Source organism: Pinus tabuliformis, chromosome 7 (genome assembly GCF_031772625.1).
Source record: "Pinus tabuliformis cultivar Carrire ecotype Pingquan chromosome 7, CPIR1, whole genome shotgun sequence".
Taxonomy (NCBI): domain Eukaryota; kingdom Viridiplantae; phylum Streptophyta; class Pinopsida; order Pinales; family Pinaceae; genus Pinus; species Pinus tabuliformis.
Window position 1 is genome coordinate 1,378,248,057 of NC_142293.1, and position 16,993 is coordinate 1,378,265,049.

The 16,993-nt window shown below is 42.6% G+C and overlaps 1 protein-coding gene across 1 annotated transcript in view; it reads right to left on the reverse strand.

Moving 5' to 3' along the window:
* Window positions 1–16,993, reverse strand: part of LOC149252760 (uncharacterized) — a 261,286-nt gene that overhangs the window by 27,801 nt on the left and 216,492 nt on the right. The window contains exons 9-10 of the mRNA XM_089459804.1: window positions 1,937–1,996; window positions 1,647–1,711 (exon numbers count right to left, since the gene is read on the reverse strand). Coding sequence (XP_089315930.1) covers window positions 1,647–1,711; window positions 1,937–1,996 — 125 coding nt within the window. The remainder of the gene's footprint in view (window positions 1–1,646; window positions 1,712–1,936; window positions 1,997–16,993) is intronic.

Below are 16,993 nucleotides of genomic sequence, written 5' to 3' on the forward strand. Positions count from 1 at the left end.
ATTCTTTGAGGATTGAGAATTCAGGATAAGAATAGTCCTACATACCTAGTAAACATCCGGATGGGGCATGTACCTTGAAGAGGTAGTGTGGTGTCTCACATAAAACTTCCCAGCATTATGCTCTAATATAAATAGAGCTTGTCAAGTTAAGGCCTTACTATGTTGACAATGTTGGTTATGATAATGATGCTTAAAGATGGCTTATCAATCTGACTCTTCTTATGAGGTCTGAAGTAAAGGCTGAAGTTGTGATTGGGAGCAGGTTGAAGAAGGGTTTACTCTTGTTGACTTTGAATACTTTGACTTGCTTAAGGATTCCTTGGAAGGGATGAATTAGTGCTTGGAGGAGGTCTTGGTCTAGAGTTTTAGGTCTTGGAAGTCTCATTTGAATTGATTCTATAAGAAGAGAAGAATTTCTTTTGGGTTTTCCCCTTGGAGGGGTTTTGCTCAGGCTTGAAGCCTATATTTGTGTCCATTATCTTTATGGTTTATGCTCTTGATAACTGTTCGATGAAAAGAATCTAACAAAGATTAATAAGAAGATAACATAAGTTCACAAGATTTTATCAAGGATAAGGAGAAGTATTTGATTAGCTGCCCTAGTAGTAGATTCTCCAACAGAGACAGGGACGGGCACACCACTTTTTGAAATAGGGTGCGTGGGTTCGTCAAGAATATATACTATATTATAGTTTATATATTATATATATTATAATATATATGTAATTTGAATTATGAATTTTCAATTTTGAAATCTTCCAATTTACAACAAGAAAAATAAAACATTGAACATTCACATTGAAATTTCAAATTTAATATCAAGCAGAGAGATATGAATCATGATAATAGATATATATTATATGTCCAAGACTCCATTGTCATACTACATTCAAAATTTTCCTTAAGGCATTTCCACACATGAAATAGAAAATTCCAAAAAAAAAAGTGAAACTGAACAATGAACAAGTCTCAAGATAACTGATTTGGCTTCCTCAAGCCATGTCATCACTCATCAACATCCATGTCATCATGATCAACATCACTAAGCTCATTAGTCAACAGGCTCTCTAGGGAGGGATCACTCTCATCTGGAGGCTCCTACTCATCCATAGCAACTGGAGGTAGCTCAATAAGACCATCTGGTTGTATCTCCTCGTCCACACATGCAACATCATTTGTGTATTGGTCCCATCTCTTGAAAGGACCCTCCTTGTACCCTAGGTCTTTCCGAGATATGACACGAAGTGTGCTATGAATGTATATAGTGTTCTTAGCCTTCTTTGGTCCCAACCTGTTTCTCTTCAGCGAATGGAACCACACACCTGTTTATGGGGCAGTGAGTACCCATTTTCAGGGAACCACACACCCTTTTACGGGGTACCAAGTACCCATCACAAAGAAAGAACCCATTTTTAATTTTCAGAGTATCGGGTTCTCCATACCCGAACTGGGTTTGGAAAGGGTGCGTTTGAGAAGAACCTGAACCAGTTTCTGGTGCTTAGGTGCGTGAATCGGGTATGTCTACGAGAACCCCACCCCTGGGTTTGGGTACCCCTGCTTCACAGTTTTTTTGTAATTTCTTTGTTCTGGCAATTTTAGTAGAAATATTAAAAAGAAAAAAGAGTATAAGAGTGAGAACTGCATACAATGGGCCAAGAAGCATCATCATGCTTCTAAGAGCAACATAACTTGAAGCAGCACATGCAAACCCCTGCAAGTTCATATAAAAACCAGGCTTAAACATGGATTAAAAAAACTACTTCTGACATTAATACTTCTAAATATCATCCATGGCCTGCCTTCAGATATTAAGTTCATTCAAGGATAGATAGAAAGGTTCTTTCAGTAAAGCTATATTATTCTAACCAGAACATTTTTTATGCGTATCGGTTCACAGGGTTCACAATATTTAAGTGTATTTTGAGAAATGAAGTACCTGTCTTGCAGCAAGTAAGGCTACATGCGTCTCTAGCTTTGTAGCTGCTGCTTGTCCACCCTGAACATTGAAGAAGCTCATCTTAATAATGATCAGCCCAATACTCTCTTAGTAGAAATCTACGCTAAGATTTCAAATTAATATCAAAACTTTAGTCAAAGGATCGATTACTTTGAAAGCAATTGACCCTGCTAGCTACATACAGTATGTCATGCAGATTGCTTTCAGATAAATGTCATGCAGATTGTGTGAATAAGTTGCAGTCAGAGATAAGTGAGTTTCAGAATAATTATGTTATATTTCTTAATGTAAAAGATTAGGTATCAAGTCTTTTGACCAGTGGGGTAGTTCAACTGCTGAAGCCTGGAAACACATGCAATTATAGAGCATGTTTATCAAACAAAGAAAGGTTACACAATTCATGAGTACTCATTGGAACCGGCAAAATATTTTGGTGCAGGTATGGTAGCCATCTCAAATTTCGGAATTGGCAAATCAGCACCCTTAAAAAATTATAAGATTATATTTATATGAAATAACTTAGGAAAAACTATTAGAAAAAGTCAAAATTCTAGACTCTTACATTATACAAAATCAGAATTCAGATTGCTGCATCATATATGTAACAATGACATCATAGTCATACATATTTCAGATTTCAGGCAACATAATTATACATCAATGATCAATATCACGAATGTAATATCATACATAGTCAGAATTCCAGATTTCTACATTGTGAAGTTTAAACAAAATCCATACATTTTACAAAATCATAAAATTATTATACGAAATAACTTAGGAAAAACATTAGAAAAAGTCAAAATTCTAGACTCTTAACAGGATACAAAATCAGAATTTCAGATCGCTGCATCATTTATGTAACAATGACATCACAGTCATACATATTTCAGATTTCAGGCAACATAATTACACATCAATGATTAATATCATAAAAGTAATATCGTACATAGTCAGAATTCCAGATTTCTACATTGTAAAGAATAAACAAAATCCATTATTTTTACAAAATCAGTATCAAAATCAGAAAGTACACCATAGCATATTCATTACTTCATATATTAATATCATAATATTTCATAATGATAAATGTCAAAATTACAAAAGCTGAGCTTATCTGGAAAGCTCCAAGAGTCCAAAATCATAAACATGAAAATCTTGTCTACTTTGACTGATTTGTTTAATGCCAAATCCATTTTCTATGACTGGAAATTGATTCTGATATTCTGTATCCATTTACGGTGACCTGAAATGGTTTTCAGTGAAAAACATAAAGAGAATCCAAAACCGCGCCACGGTTCCTGATTCTGATCTGTACCAGGTATTGGATCGGCACCTTGCCTAGCCAATTCCGGTAACTGAAAGAAAAATATATCAATGTCCATTGGTAGCCAAAAGGGACCATTGCAACTGTGAAAATTGAACATAACACTCCACCTGTCCAAGCACTAAGGGGTCAGGACTGTTACCCACTTAAGTGGGTAACCCCTAAGAGAAGTTTTTTCTCCCATTTGATCAGCCTGCCAGCCAGCAGTCCTGTGCATGATCAACATATAGCTATGCCTCAAAGCTCTACACATATGTCCAGTCAATGCTTTCTTCCCCACCTAGCATACTTCTTGAAGGAAGGGGACTCATCTATTAGAAGGTACACTAACCATTTCTGTAAACATGTGCTTTCATTTAATGTTAAGGGCCTTCTAACATGAATCACGGGTTGAGCTGGATGATTGACTGTGTAATATCCCTTCCTAAATTATTTTGGAACAGGATTAATTTCTATATTTTGGGGCCAATTTTGGAGGTGATGGGGCCCATTCGATTTTATTAGGAGGCTAGACTTAGTAGAAGTTATTTCAATGTAGTTAATTTGTACGTGGAGGCCACCCACACTAGGAGAATACGCATTCCCTAGTTTGATTTGCATGGAGGGGAAATCGATGGTTAAGTGAGGGACCCACAATGGAGGGAAAATGGAGGGAAAAGTGCTCCACGAAATCTATATAAGGAAGGCAACTCTCCTCATTTCAGCATCTTATCTTTTGACATATTGAACTCAATCTTAGTTGCTCGAGCTGCTTAGCCGGGTTACTGTGTTGTTTAGCACACGAGTGTCTCCGAGCGGAGATCTCAACCCTTGCTTTGGTGGACTTCGAGTGCCAGCCCTAGGAGGGAGTTCTTCTTCATCTCAATGCGTAGAAGTAGTAGGGAGACGAGTTACAACAACTGTAATTCAAATACCGACAGTAAGGGGAGTTACAGCAGCACGGTGATTGCGCAGTCACAGCGTGAGGCACTCCAAGAAGTTGGGGAGACATGAGCATCCTTTCATCATTTTCAGCAGTATAGAGGGCGGCTACAAACAAGAGGGCCATCCTACATGCAACTCTCATTTCATAACATGCAGGACTACATCATCTCCTCCATGACTACGCAGTCACTGGAGTGAGACTCTTTGGGGCAGCACCATCCGAGGGAGTTTGGGGCTGGGGTGTTGGGAGATCATTTGGAGGGTCATTTGAGGAGGATTGTTGGAGTTGGGAGAGCAGAGATTGACAGGATCAATCACGGCAACAGAATTCGAAATTGGAGGAGGGCCAAGCTGTGAAGGGTCAATTTTGAAAGGTTGGAACCAAGGGAAACACTTTCTAGGTTTTGGGCAAGGATCACACTCCTAATTTTATAGAATTTTCTGGGTAGATTTAAGGGTTCAAACAGGGGTCCCAACTCAACTAGCAGCTAGAGGAGCTAAGGGGAATTTGGGCCAAAATTCTAAGGTCAACATTTGGCCAATTCCTTTGTGGGTTATTCTAGGTTTCTTGCGTAGAGGCTAGGATTAATTTCCCATAATTTTCTGAGCAACAGGGAAGGCTCTAACAACAGATCATTTCGGGCAACAACACCTTTTTGGGCAGTGACAGCACAACTTTTGGGCCAGATTACCAACATATTTGAGGAGGGTGTTCCATTGTTCATTTTGGGCTTTTGCTAGCTTGCCTATAGCAATCCCAGGTGCACACATTCCAACACCTTGTTGTACACCTCTTCCCATTTAATAAAATGAGTAGACAACGCAGTTTGGTTGCCAATTTTGTGGTCTGATGGTCTGATTTAATTTTATGGTTTTTATTGTCCACTTTGCCTAGCACTATTTTCCCTAGTTTGGAAAATTACAAACTGCTCTTTGTTGTATCCTAATTCCCACACTTCACTTGGGAGGTTATCCCTTGTCCCTAGTCCAATGTGACCATCCCTAAGGCCTTTGGTAACGTTCCAAACTACGAAAAATAGTGCTATGCAAAGCAAACAATAAAAACATGTTAAAATTGGCAACTAGGTTCAAAACTCCATGTGGGTCTTCTTATTTATGGCAATTGATAATTTTCTTGGATTCCTCTCGTCCAGAGGTGTAGGATTGATCTAAAGATCATCTGATTCCGACATGTATTCATGGAGATATGAATTTATTTGTGTTATGTGACAATTCGTCAAGGTCAGCCAGCAACCAAATTGCCCCCATCTATCCTCAACGTTTTACTATAAAAAGAGGTGGCTTGCAAGTCATTTGACACACACCTCTTGTGATCTCTTCCTCTCCACTTGTCTTTGGGTTTTGGTGGGAGGAGAGATCTTAAGATGATACACTGCCCTAAGAGGAGATGCCCTAGATCTAGATGCAGTCATGGGAGAGAAGGCTCTACGCTGCCCTAATGAAGATCAAATCATGTTGTCATGAAGAAGCCTAACGCAACCATGGAAGAAGCCTTAACATCGTTGTCCTAAAAGGCTACCATACGCAATCCTAAAGGAAGGGATCCATCCTTACCCTAGCCGCAGTAAGGAAGAGTCCTAAACACAGAGATCTGGCTACTGCCCTAACCCTAAACGCAGTCTCCTAGCTGTAGCACTTAAGGTTTCCCTAGGCCGCAATCCATGAGGGTATATACGCAACAAGAAGGGACACTTATACACAGCAAAGGAAGCTACTTTAACGCAGGCAAGGAGGTACCCTTATCTCAGCCCTAAAGGAGATCTAACTACAACTAAACCTTAGCCCTAATACGTTGTCCTAGGCTGCATTCATTAAGGGTTTGGATGCAGCAAGGGGAGGCCCTTAACAAGCCCTAACCGCAGTGCAAACAAGTGTTTTATGTTGTTGTTCTAAAGCCCTTATCACAGGTCCAGTAATGACTCTAATCTGTTGTCCTAAGAAGACTAGCCGCAGGTCTAAAAGGGAGTTTTAGACTCAGTTTAGTAGCCCTATTCACAGCAATAAGGAGGCCTAGAAGAGGCCCTAATCTCAGGCTTGAAGAAGCCCTAATTCGTGTTGATTTGGGGTAGCATTGGATGTGCTCTAGCCACGAAAATTGGTGGAGAGGCTAAGGCACATGAGATCTCCAATACCCAGAAAGGGTTTGGGCATATTCTAAACAGTTTGGGAGATATTAAAATAATTAATATTTTTAATGGAGTCCCTAAGTCTAAACTTAAGGAAAATAAAATATTAATGTGAATTAATATAAAACTTTGTTAGAATGGTCCAAAAGTAATGGATCAAGCCAGATCTAATCTTAGCCGTTGATTAGGAACTTAATCTCGTCCATTGATTTGTCAACGAGAAAAGTATAAGAGGAGGCTTGAGGGTCACTTGGAGAACACACTCAAGATTTCGACTTTCTGGGGCAAGGTTTGCTGAGGAAGTCGAGAGAGTGATCAGAGTTACAGCTAAGGGGCAGTGAATACAGAAGCAGAGAGGCAGAGATAGTGCTGGGAGGATCAGCGCAACAGCTGGGAAAGCTGACACAGAGGACAGAAGCCGGAACTGTCGGGAACAGATGAAACTATCGGGAATAGCCGAGACAGCCGAGAAAGCTGACACAGAGGGCAAAGGCAGGAACTGTTGGGAACAGCTGGATTTGCCGAGAACTGTCGGAACAATCGGGAAAGCTAACACAAAGGGCAGAAGTCGGAACTGCCGGGAACAGATGGAACTGTTGGGAACTGTCGGGAAAGCTGACGCAGAGGGCAGAAGAGGCTGATGCAGTCCCTAGAGGTTGACGCTGGGGTTTTTCATGGGGCAGATTGGAGCTGAGGAGCTATTGGAGTGTTTATCTGGGCTTTTAGCTGGAGCATCTGTCTCCGAAGGAGAGGTACTACTGCCGATATTATTCTCTATTGGGTGAGCCGGTTTTGGCACCCAGATTGTATTCAGAAACTACATAATAATAAAACCCTCAAATAGTTGCACCTATCTTCCCGCATTGGGTTTTTCTGGGGACATTGGTCCAAAAACAACGACGTCACTTGTGTGCTTGTTTCGTTTCCTTCAGTTGATGATCTGTAATGTGTTGAGCATGTATTTGTATTTATTTCCAGTATTTTCATGGTAAATAACTTGTTAATTAACAGAACAAGTAGGTAGGAATAAATCAGAAAGTACATGAAGGGTTTCTAACGGGTTAGACTTAGAAATTCCAACAATTCACTGTCTCAAATATTTCTATCATTGCAAAGGAAGCCTAGCAGCAGTAGTGTTAAAGACTGTTGTTCTAAAGCATGGGTTAGGTACGTTTGGAGCAGTTGTCTCTATATTAGAGGACTGAAGGAAAAGCTATTTGTTTGGACCTGTTGAAGGAGTCTGCAACTATAGGCTAGCTGCTTTGCTAGGTTGTAAGCCATAGCAAGCAGCTAAGGCTGGTATGCATTGAGTGTAAATGGTTGCAACATATTGGATGTAGTATGTTGGGTGCAGCATAATATGATGAGGTGCAGCACAGTGATGGGTACAACATGATGATGAGGTGCAGCTCAGTGATAGGTGCAACTCAGTGATAGGTGCAGCACAGTGATGTGTACAGCATGATGATGAGGTGCATCCCAATGATGGGAGCAGCACAGTGATGAGAACTGCTCAATGATGGGTGCAACACAGTAATGGGTGCAACACTCTGATTGGTGCAACATGGTGATGGAATCACCTTGGAGAATCAGTTGAAGCAGTATGCCTTCACCTGAGTTCAAATCAGCTACCTCATGTGTTATCTTCTTAGTGAAGATCTCCGGCCTTATTTTGTCAAGTCAAAATGTTGACTTCTGATGTATATGTACTATCTCTCTCTCTGTTGAACTATTGAAGAACATAAGAACAATTGATCAAGGGTTTCCCCACATTGGGGTTTGTCCCTGGCTAGCACCACATCTTGTGTCCTCTTGTCTTGGCTTGTTTTCTGCAATTTATGTTTATGTTCTATCTGCATTTTACTATCATGCTAAATGTGATTGCTAATCTGGAATTGATATTGAGCTAATATGGAAAATTGAAGTAAATTTGCTCTTAGCATAGAACATACCTAAAATTAACAAAACAACAAAATAAAATTGAAACATTCAGTGCACACCCATAAAAAGTCCAGGAATAACCAACAGCTGAGCCATTTTATTATAATCTGGGAGAAAAGTACAATAATGTGGAAGTGATGCCCCTAGGCTTGCCTCAATGGCAAGTGTGATCAAGCCAAGGTGGTAATATGTCAAGTCCATATGCCACAAATAACTATTGTAATGATGCTTTGCGCTGCCATTGTGAAACTGTGTTGTCTACTGCAAAGATGTTGCTCGAAACCCCACCTCCGGTGCTCAAAAAATTACGGGAAATAAACCCCGGCCTCTCCACCAAATACTTAGAATAACCCACCAAGGAATTGGCCAAATGTTGACCTCAGAATTTTGGCCCAAATTCCCCTTAGCTCCTCTAGTTGTTGGCTGAGTTGGGACCCCTGTTTGACCCCTTAGATCTGCCCAAAAAATTCTATAAAATTAGGAGTGTGATCCTTGCCCAAAACCCAGAAAATTCCAGAAAGGGTTTCCTTTGGTTCCAACCTTCAAAAATTGACCCTTCAAAGCTTGGCCCTCCTCCAATTTCGAATTTTGTTGCTGTGACTAAGCATGTCAATCTTTGCTCTACCAACTCCAACAATCCTCCTCAAATGGCCCTCCAAACGATCTCCTACTTCTCACAGCCAGGTCCAACTCTACAATTCCTTCCTCCAACTCCCACGTGAGCCCAATGATGGCTCTCTGCACAAGCCCAAGTGACTGTAAATCGAACTTTTCCAATGCAGCAACCTCCTGCTCCAAAACTCTCCCGAAAGGTTGATCCTCCACTTTAGCTTCAATGCCCAAACTCCCCCGACAATTGCTTCCTGGATGAACCCACAAGCAACACCTGCATTTTCCCCTTCTGCGTCCTCCAGAAACACGCATTGGCTAAGACAAATGCTGAATGATAGGACTGTGAAACTCCACAGGCTCTCCTCCAAGGTAGTACGAATTGCCTTCCTAGGCTGGCACTCGAAGTCCACCGAAGCAAGGGTTGAGATCTCCGCTTGGAGACACTCGTGTGCTAAACAACATAGTGACCCGGCTAAGAAACTCAAGCAACTAAGGTTGAGTTCAATATGCCAAAAAGATCAGATGTTGAAATGAGGAGAGTTCCCTCCCTTATATAGATTGCATGGAACACTTTTCCCTCCATTTTCCCTCCATCGTGGGTCCCTCACTTAACCATCGATTTCCCCTCCATGCAAATCGAACTAGGGAATGTGTATTCTCCTAGTGTGGGTGGCCCCCACGTACAAATTAACCACATTGAAATAACTTCTACTAAGTCTAGCCTCCTAATAAAATCAAATGGGCCCCATCACCTCCAAAATCGGCCCCAAAATGTAGAAATTAATCCTGTTCCAAAATAATTTAGGAAGGGACATTATAGTCCCCCCCCCAAATGTTGCTTGTCCCCAAGCAACTTCAATGCTGGATGCTCAAGTATGCGCTCGCCCTCCCAAGTAGCATCCTCATTCAGCAAGCTCCTCCAATGCACCAAAAATCGCTTGTCCTCAAGCAATGCCTGAGCAAGCATCCTCTCTAATTGTTTCTCCCCATTGTCACTGCAAAATGTGTCAGAGTCCCAGATGTGCCACTGGATCGTGCCTGACCTCTGCATTGTCCTAATATGAAAGAATCCTTCAATACCAGGATCCCAGGCCATCCTGTCCAACATGAAGCTCTCCTCGCTCCACTCACTATCCTGCCCGGTGCAAGTACCAGAAGTCCCCTACTCCAATAGTGACTTGCTAAAGCCATATGGAAGATCTTTATGATCTTCCCCTGTAGTAGCCGGCATATCCCTAAAGGTTATTGAGTTGTGAAGAGCTGTGATATCCCAATTCCCTGCTAGTCTTAGAGTGGTGCCACCATACTGATGCTACGCTACTCTGACTATGTCATAATCCCCATTGTGTGCAAACAGTATCCTCCTCTCCTGGAACTCGATGGTGGAATACTGAAAAAGGCGATAGACATCCTGCCTGGGTATCTCCATGGCGCCAAGGCCTACCCATCCAAATCTAACTCCGAACCTATGTAGCGACAGAGAATGTTTGCCTCCCCATATGATGAAACCCTCTGTGAACCCCCATGTGTCATCTAAAGAGCGAACCATATCACTCTCTACCACGACTCCGCTCATCACGAGTGATCTATCGATCAACTGAATCCCTACATCCCATAGCCAGACCTGTTGCGGGATAGCCCTGACAACTGATGGAATCCCTCTAGCCCTCATATCTAGTCCCTGCATGCCACCCATATATAGGCTCCATACATCATGAACTAATCTGAGGCATGTTAAACTGTCCTATGCCTGCCACTGTGTAGTACTGATAACCACTGGAAACGTCATGTGCCAAATAGCTACCCCCTGAATGCAACCAATAGATGGGTATCTGATATGCGAAATCGACTCAGTGTATGCAGATCCATCCTGCTCCTGCCAACCATCGCCACTGGTTCGATTACCCACCCTTTCGAGAATGTGTTGATACAATGTCGGGAATCCGGATACATACTGGACAACTGTCTCAATTGTACACGGTATCCTCTGCTCATGCATGATCCAGACGCCCTGTGGAAAAAGTGACACATGTCTCCCCTATGACCAGCTCCCCAGGCATAGGATCAGTGATGAATGATATGCCATACCTGTCGGTGATCACCTCATCCCTCGACCTGTGGCTGTCAACTCGCGCTTCGATCCAATGCCCCCGCTGAGAAGGCTCTCCTCTATCACACCAAGTGTCATCCAAATATCTCGGGTGAGCTCCCTGTCCCCTGTTGCTCGTGCCCAGAGTGTCAAAGGGCAACAACCAGATCGCCTGTTCCTGTAAGTGATATAGAAGAAGGTCAGGCGTATGAGTCCCCGCGGATACCATCAAGTATTGTTCATCTGTGTCCCCATCGATCCTGGGTGAACTACACCCAAAGCTATGCCCGGTGTCTCCGTCCATGGGTGTCCCTGGAGGCAACACTCTAAGACCTCGTTGTGCAGCACCATATGCTCCCGCATACCACCGATCATCACAATACTCCTGGACATGCCACTGTACACCACGGCCTACCCCTGTACACTGTTGAATACGCTCCACTACAGCTATGCCATCATGTATCGTCTTGCTCCCTGCCTGTCATTGTACCTATCACTCCCCGCATGTACTCAATGCAATGTGAGGCACTCCCACTCCACAACGCAGTCCAACACACTACGACACACCACCATGCATCTCCATGCCCTCCTGTCGACCACTGCTCAACACTAGATGCTCCCACACATCCCTAGATATGATGGCCTAGAGCTTTGTCTCTACATGTCAAGCCACACCTAATCAGTATCATCACCTCCACCATCATATCACTATACCCGTCGATGAATGGATCTCTTCTCCAAATCCCCCTTGAGGGATCCGAGAAGTGACTCTCCCTATGTGTCAGCAGTGATGCCACCACTGCTATGCTCCTTTGTGTCCTCTATGCCCCACACAAAAGTGAAGAGTCATCAGCTCCATACAAGGCACCGTCTAGTAGCCTGCCAATGCCACCTCCTCCAACAAACTCCTGCCAGAGTATGTTGATCACCTAGTGATCCCATGTACAAATGCCATACCAAGAAAACCAAAAGAGTCTGTCCATAAACTGGTTGGCCATTGGTGCTGACCGAGACTCCCCTAGCGAATGTGAACGCTCAACCGCTAGGTCAACTGTACCATCCCGATTGTAGTCAACTAGCATACTTGGGAGATGATAGGTAGTCCCACTTGGAACCCAATGCCAGTCTGCATTGCTAGTATCCCTAGTGCCTAGAAGCTCCTACACCCAGGTCCACCACCATCTCCATAGCCTACTCCACTAGGTACCAACTCAAAACCTCTCGCCATCCAATCCCACGAGAGGGATCGAACGCACGAACTCCCACACATAGAACAACATCAACATATGGATATTGCACCCTGTGCAACTCCGATTGTCTCATCCCACTATCCTAGTCAACACACGAAATTTGACTAGGTATCTCTGTCTCTCTCTGTCCAAAGGACAAAGGTAACCTAACAGTGCTTCTATCCCTGTCTATGTATGCCCGAAGAGGGTTGCTCTCACGCCCCAACGTGCATTCTAGCTGCACCAGTAGAGAATCCAAACGCTCCCCAACGTGAATCAATTTGGTCGTGGACTTGGCACAAACCACTCTCATGCCCTCCAGCTCCTTGTTCTATTGTAGAATAGCCTCTCGCACTAATAAGGCCTTCCTTTTTAATGCTAGAAGGTCGGCCTAAAACTGATGGAACTGTCATGGGCATCTATCACTTGTAAACTCGATCACAACTCCAGATACCTCAACAACTATTGGCATCTCGTCCATGGGTGGCAACCCCCCCAACAAATGGCTCTATGTGTGTAGGCTCTATCCTCTCCACCAAGGTGTCAACTGGGGCTACCAAAGAGGTATCTAATAAAGGTGACTCCTGCAACACACCGGTTATATCGACGTGCTCCTCACCATCTTGTAGGCTCTCAAAATCATGCTCAAAATCCTCCTCAAGCTCCTGATATCTAAAGCCAGGTCTCCACCAGCAAAAGCGCCCCCTGGTCTCACCCTCTAACTGTCTTTGTCCTGCCTTCTCCTTTTCAGGAGATCTGGTGCCCTGATCTAGTCGGCTTTCCCCACATGATGTAGATGGTTGCACCCCCACGGCCTGCTCACCTCTAACGTCTCTGTTGTAAGGGTGAGGATGGGTTTGGCTTGTCACCCTCCTCAACTAGGCCAACCTCTCATCGTCCCAATGAATTCTATCCCAGAATTTTTGCATACTGGATTTCTCTTAACCCACGGGTTTGTCTCCGGTTTCACCCGTCACTATGCACTCATACCCAAAGCTTCCATGATCTTTTGGCTAGTTTCCCACAGTTGGGCCAGGATCATGCTTTGATACCACTTTAATGTTCCAAACTAGGAAAAATAGTGCTATGCAAAGAAAACAATAAAAACAACACCATAAAATTGAAACATTCAATGCACACCCATAAAAAGTCCAGGAATAACCAACAACTGAGCCATTTTATTATAATATGGGAGAAAAGTACAATAATGTGCAAGTGGTGCACCCATAGTATTAAAAATCGGCCCAGCTAACCGGTTACTAGTCTAACCAATCGGTTAGCAGGCCCTCCGATCAAAAAACCGGGTTAGACACCCTCCATGGCGAAAAAAGAGACCTAACCGGTCCTAACCGACCGATTTAGGACGGAACTGGCCGGTTTGTATCAAACCGGCCAGTTACCAGTCAAGCCCGCCGTGAGCCCAGTCAGCGCTTTTTTCAATGTCTTTTAGGGTTTTTGGAAGGAAACTAAGGGTGCTTTCCCTCCAAAAGCACCCTCTCCAAGCCTTTAAGAGGCCCCTCTCCCTCTCATTTGTCTCACACATCTGATTTGGAGTGTTTATGAGTGTTTGTGAGCTTGGAGAGTGTTGAGCTTTCGCTGGAGTAGTCATCTTGGAGTTGGAGTTGGAGCTATTTTGGAGATAGTTTGTAGCTGCCAGTGGAGTTGTCATCTTCAAGAAGAGGCTAAGGAAGCTAGTTTGCATTTCCAGGTAAGGATTTTCACTTGAAAATTCCTCATTTGACTGCTATCCATGAATTAAATTTTTTTATGTGTTATAAATTTATAGATTTCTCACTTCTATCACCTATGCTATCAAATCTCTAGCTCTATGCTATCAAATTTTGTAGCTTGCATGTGCATTTGTTTTCCTACATTTAGCTTTGGCTTTCCACGTTGCTTAGCTGCAATTTTTTTTTAAATGGCAGATTTCTTTGCAAATTGTTATTATTTCAAGCAAACATGGCTCCAAAAGGAAAGGACAGTGCATGGGCTCATTGTGATGTTATTGATGGAAAAATGATATGCAAATTATGCCATAAATCTATTGGAGGTGGGGGTATTCTTAGATTGAAACAACACTTGGCTAGGGTAAGAGGCCAAGTAAAGCCATGTGATGCACCAAATGCAGTGTTAGGTCCTATTAGGGCAAAATACATTGCCAAGCTTGAAAAGTTTTATGAGGATACGGCTAGGGAGAAGGCCATCCAAGATGACATTGCAAGGAAGAGGGAATTATTAGAAACCATGAAAGAGAGTGGGTATGATGATTATGAGATTCAAAACTCAACTTCTATCCCTTCCACCAATGACCCCTTTCACTATCTTCATCCTTCTTGTGGCCAACCATCAAGAGTAACAAAGAGAACAAACATCCAAAGTTTTTTCTCACCTTCTGCCAACATTGCCTCTTCTAATCCCATTTCCTCCCAGCGAAGTCGTCAACCCACTTTGGATCAACATTGGAAAAAACAATGCAAAGAAACTTCTCATCAATACATTGCTAGATGGTGGTATGATTATGATATCCCATTTAATGCTGCTCGCTCACCTTATTACCAAGCTATGTGGGACTCTGTTATAGCTGCAGGAAAAGGCTTCAAAGGCCCTAGTCTGCATGACTTGAGGGGAGCTCTTTTGCAAAAAGAGATATCTTCCATTGATGAGTATTTGGTTGAGTTTAAAGATTCATGGCTCAAAACAGGTTGTTCCATCATGTCAGATGGATGGACCGATGGAAAGAACCGCACTATCATTAATTTCCTTGTTTCTTGCCCTCAAGGAACCATGTTTTTGAAATCAGTTGATGCATCTGATAAGGTGAAGGATGCAGCCCTTCTATTTGAGCTTTTGGATAACATTATTCAGGAAGTTGAGGAGCAGCATGTTGTGCAGGGCATCACCGATAATGCCTCAAACTATGTTCTTGCTAGAAAGATGGTTGAGACCAAATACAAGACTATATTTTGGACTCCATGTGCTACACATTGCATAGACCTCATGCTTGAGGATATAGGCAAAGTGGAGTGGGTAAAAAACACTATAGAGCATGCCAAGTGCATTACAAAATACATTACAACCACTCATGGGTATTGAGCCTAATGAGGAAAAACACTGGGGGCAAGGATGGTGGATGGGGAAAAATTGGCCATGGGCTACATTAATGAGGCTATGGATCAGGCAAAGGAGCAGATACGAGCAGCTTACAAGGATAGGTTAGCTAAATATGGTCGTATATGGGAGATCATTGATAACAGATGGAACAATCAAGTCCATCGTCCTATACATGCAGCTGGGTATTTTTTGAACCCAAAGTATCATTATAAAAATCGGCTAGGAGATCTGCATGATGGGGAGGTCAAAGCTGGATTGATTGATTGCTTGCAGCGCATGGTCCCTAGCCATGCAGACCAGTTGGAAATACAAAGACAACTTACTGTTTTCACTAGGGTAGGTGGTACTTTTGGCAAAAACTTGGCAAAGATGGCAAGAGATGTGGACCAACCAAGTAAGCAATTCCAATTTTCAATTTTTCTATTCAAGTTAAAATTGTTTACATTCTTTACAATTCAAATTATAGACTAAGTTACGAATTAATGTCTTTTTCTTTGCAGCACATTGGTGGGAATCATTTGGTGGTCAGTGTCCTCAATTGCAAAGGTTTGCAATTAGAGTCCTCAGTCAAACTTGCAGTGCTTCAAGTTGTGAGCGCAATTGGTCTGTTTTTGAGTGCATACACATGAAGAGAAACCGTTTGGAACAAAAATGGTTAAATGAACTTGTTTTCGTCCAATACAACCTTCAACTGAGGAGGAACCAAATGACGAGCAAAACACAAGATCTAGATCCCATTGTGTTGGACGATATTGATCCAACATCAGAATGGGTGGAGGAGACTGAAGAACCTATGTTTGAGGCTGATTTTGGCATCGACATGGCTTTAGCGGGGGATGAAGCAGATTATGTGGCGGCATCAGAACCAGGATCAGCAGCAGCATCAAGGAAAGGCAAAGAACCAATGGAAGGCACTAGTCGTGCAGGTCGACAAACTCGTGCCTCCATTAGGTCCACTTCTATTGTTATTGGTGGCATTGATACTGAGGTTGCAAATCAGGGTGAGGCATCCTCAAACTCTAAACCAGATGATGTCTATGTATCTCCTGATGATGATCTTGTGGCTAGTAGTGGTGATGAACTTGATGATTGATCATGTGTACACTGTAGACTTGTAGTAGGCCAATGGCCTCATAGCTTGCAGCATTGTTTTTGGACTTTATAGGCCATTTAGAACCTCATTGCTTATGTATTTTGCTATTTTTTCAATGATATGTATTGCACTCGGTGCCATTTTGATATATTCACCTTTACATGGTATATAAATGAGCAAACTTTGCATATTTTGTCTCTATTAGCTTGGAATCATGGTTTTAAATCTTAAAAATAGTTTTGTTCCATTAAAAATTAATTATTTAATGTATTTTTTTAAAACCAGTTCGTTTAGACCAAACCAGTCCCGGTTAGACCGGTTCCGGTCAGTAAACCGGTTAATTAGGTGGACCGGTCCAGTCACCGGTTCCAGTTTTAAAAACAATGGGTGCACCTGGGCTTGCCTCAATGGCAAACATGATCAAGCCCAAGTGGTAATATGTCTAGCCTAGATGACACAAATAATTGTTGCAATGATGTCCTTTGCTGCCTTTGTGAAACTATTCTGTCTGCTGCAAAGATGTTGCTGGAAACCCCACCTTTGGTGCTCAGAAAATTACGGGA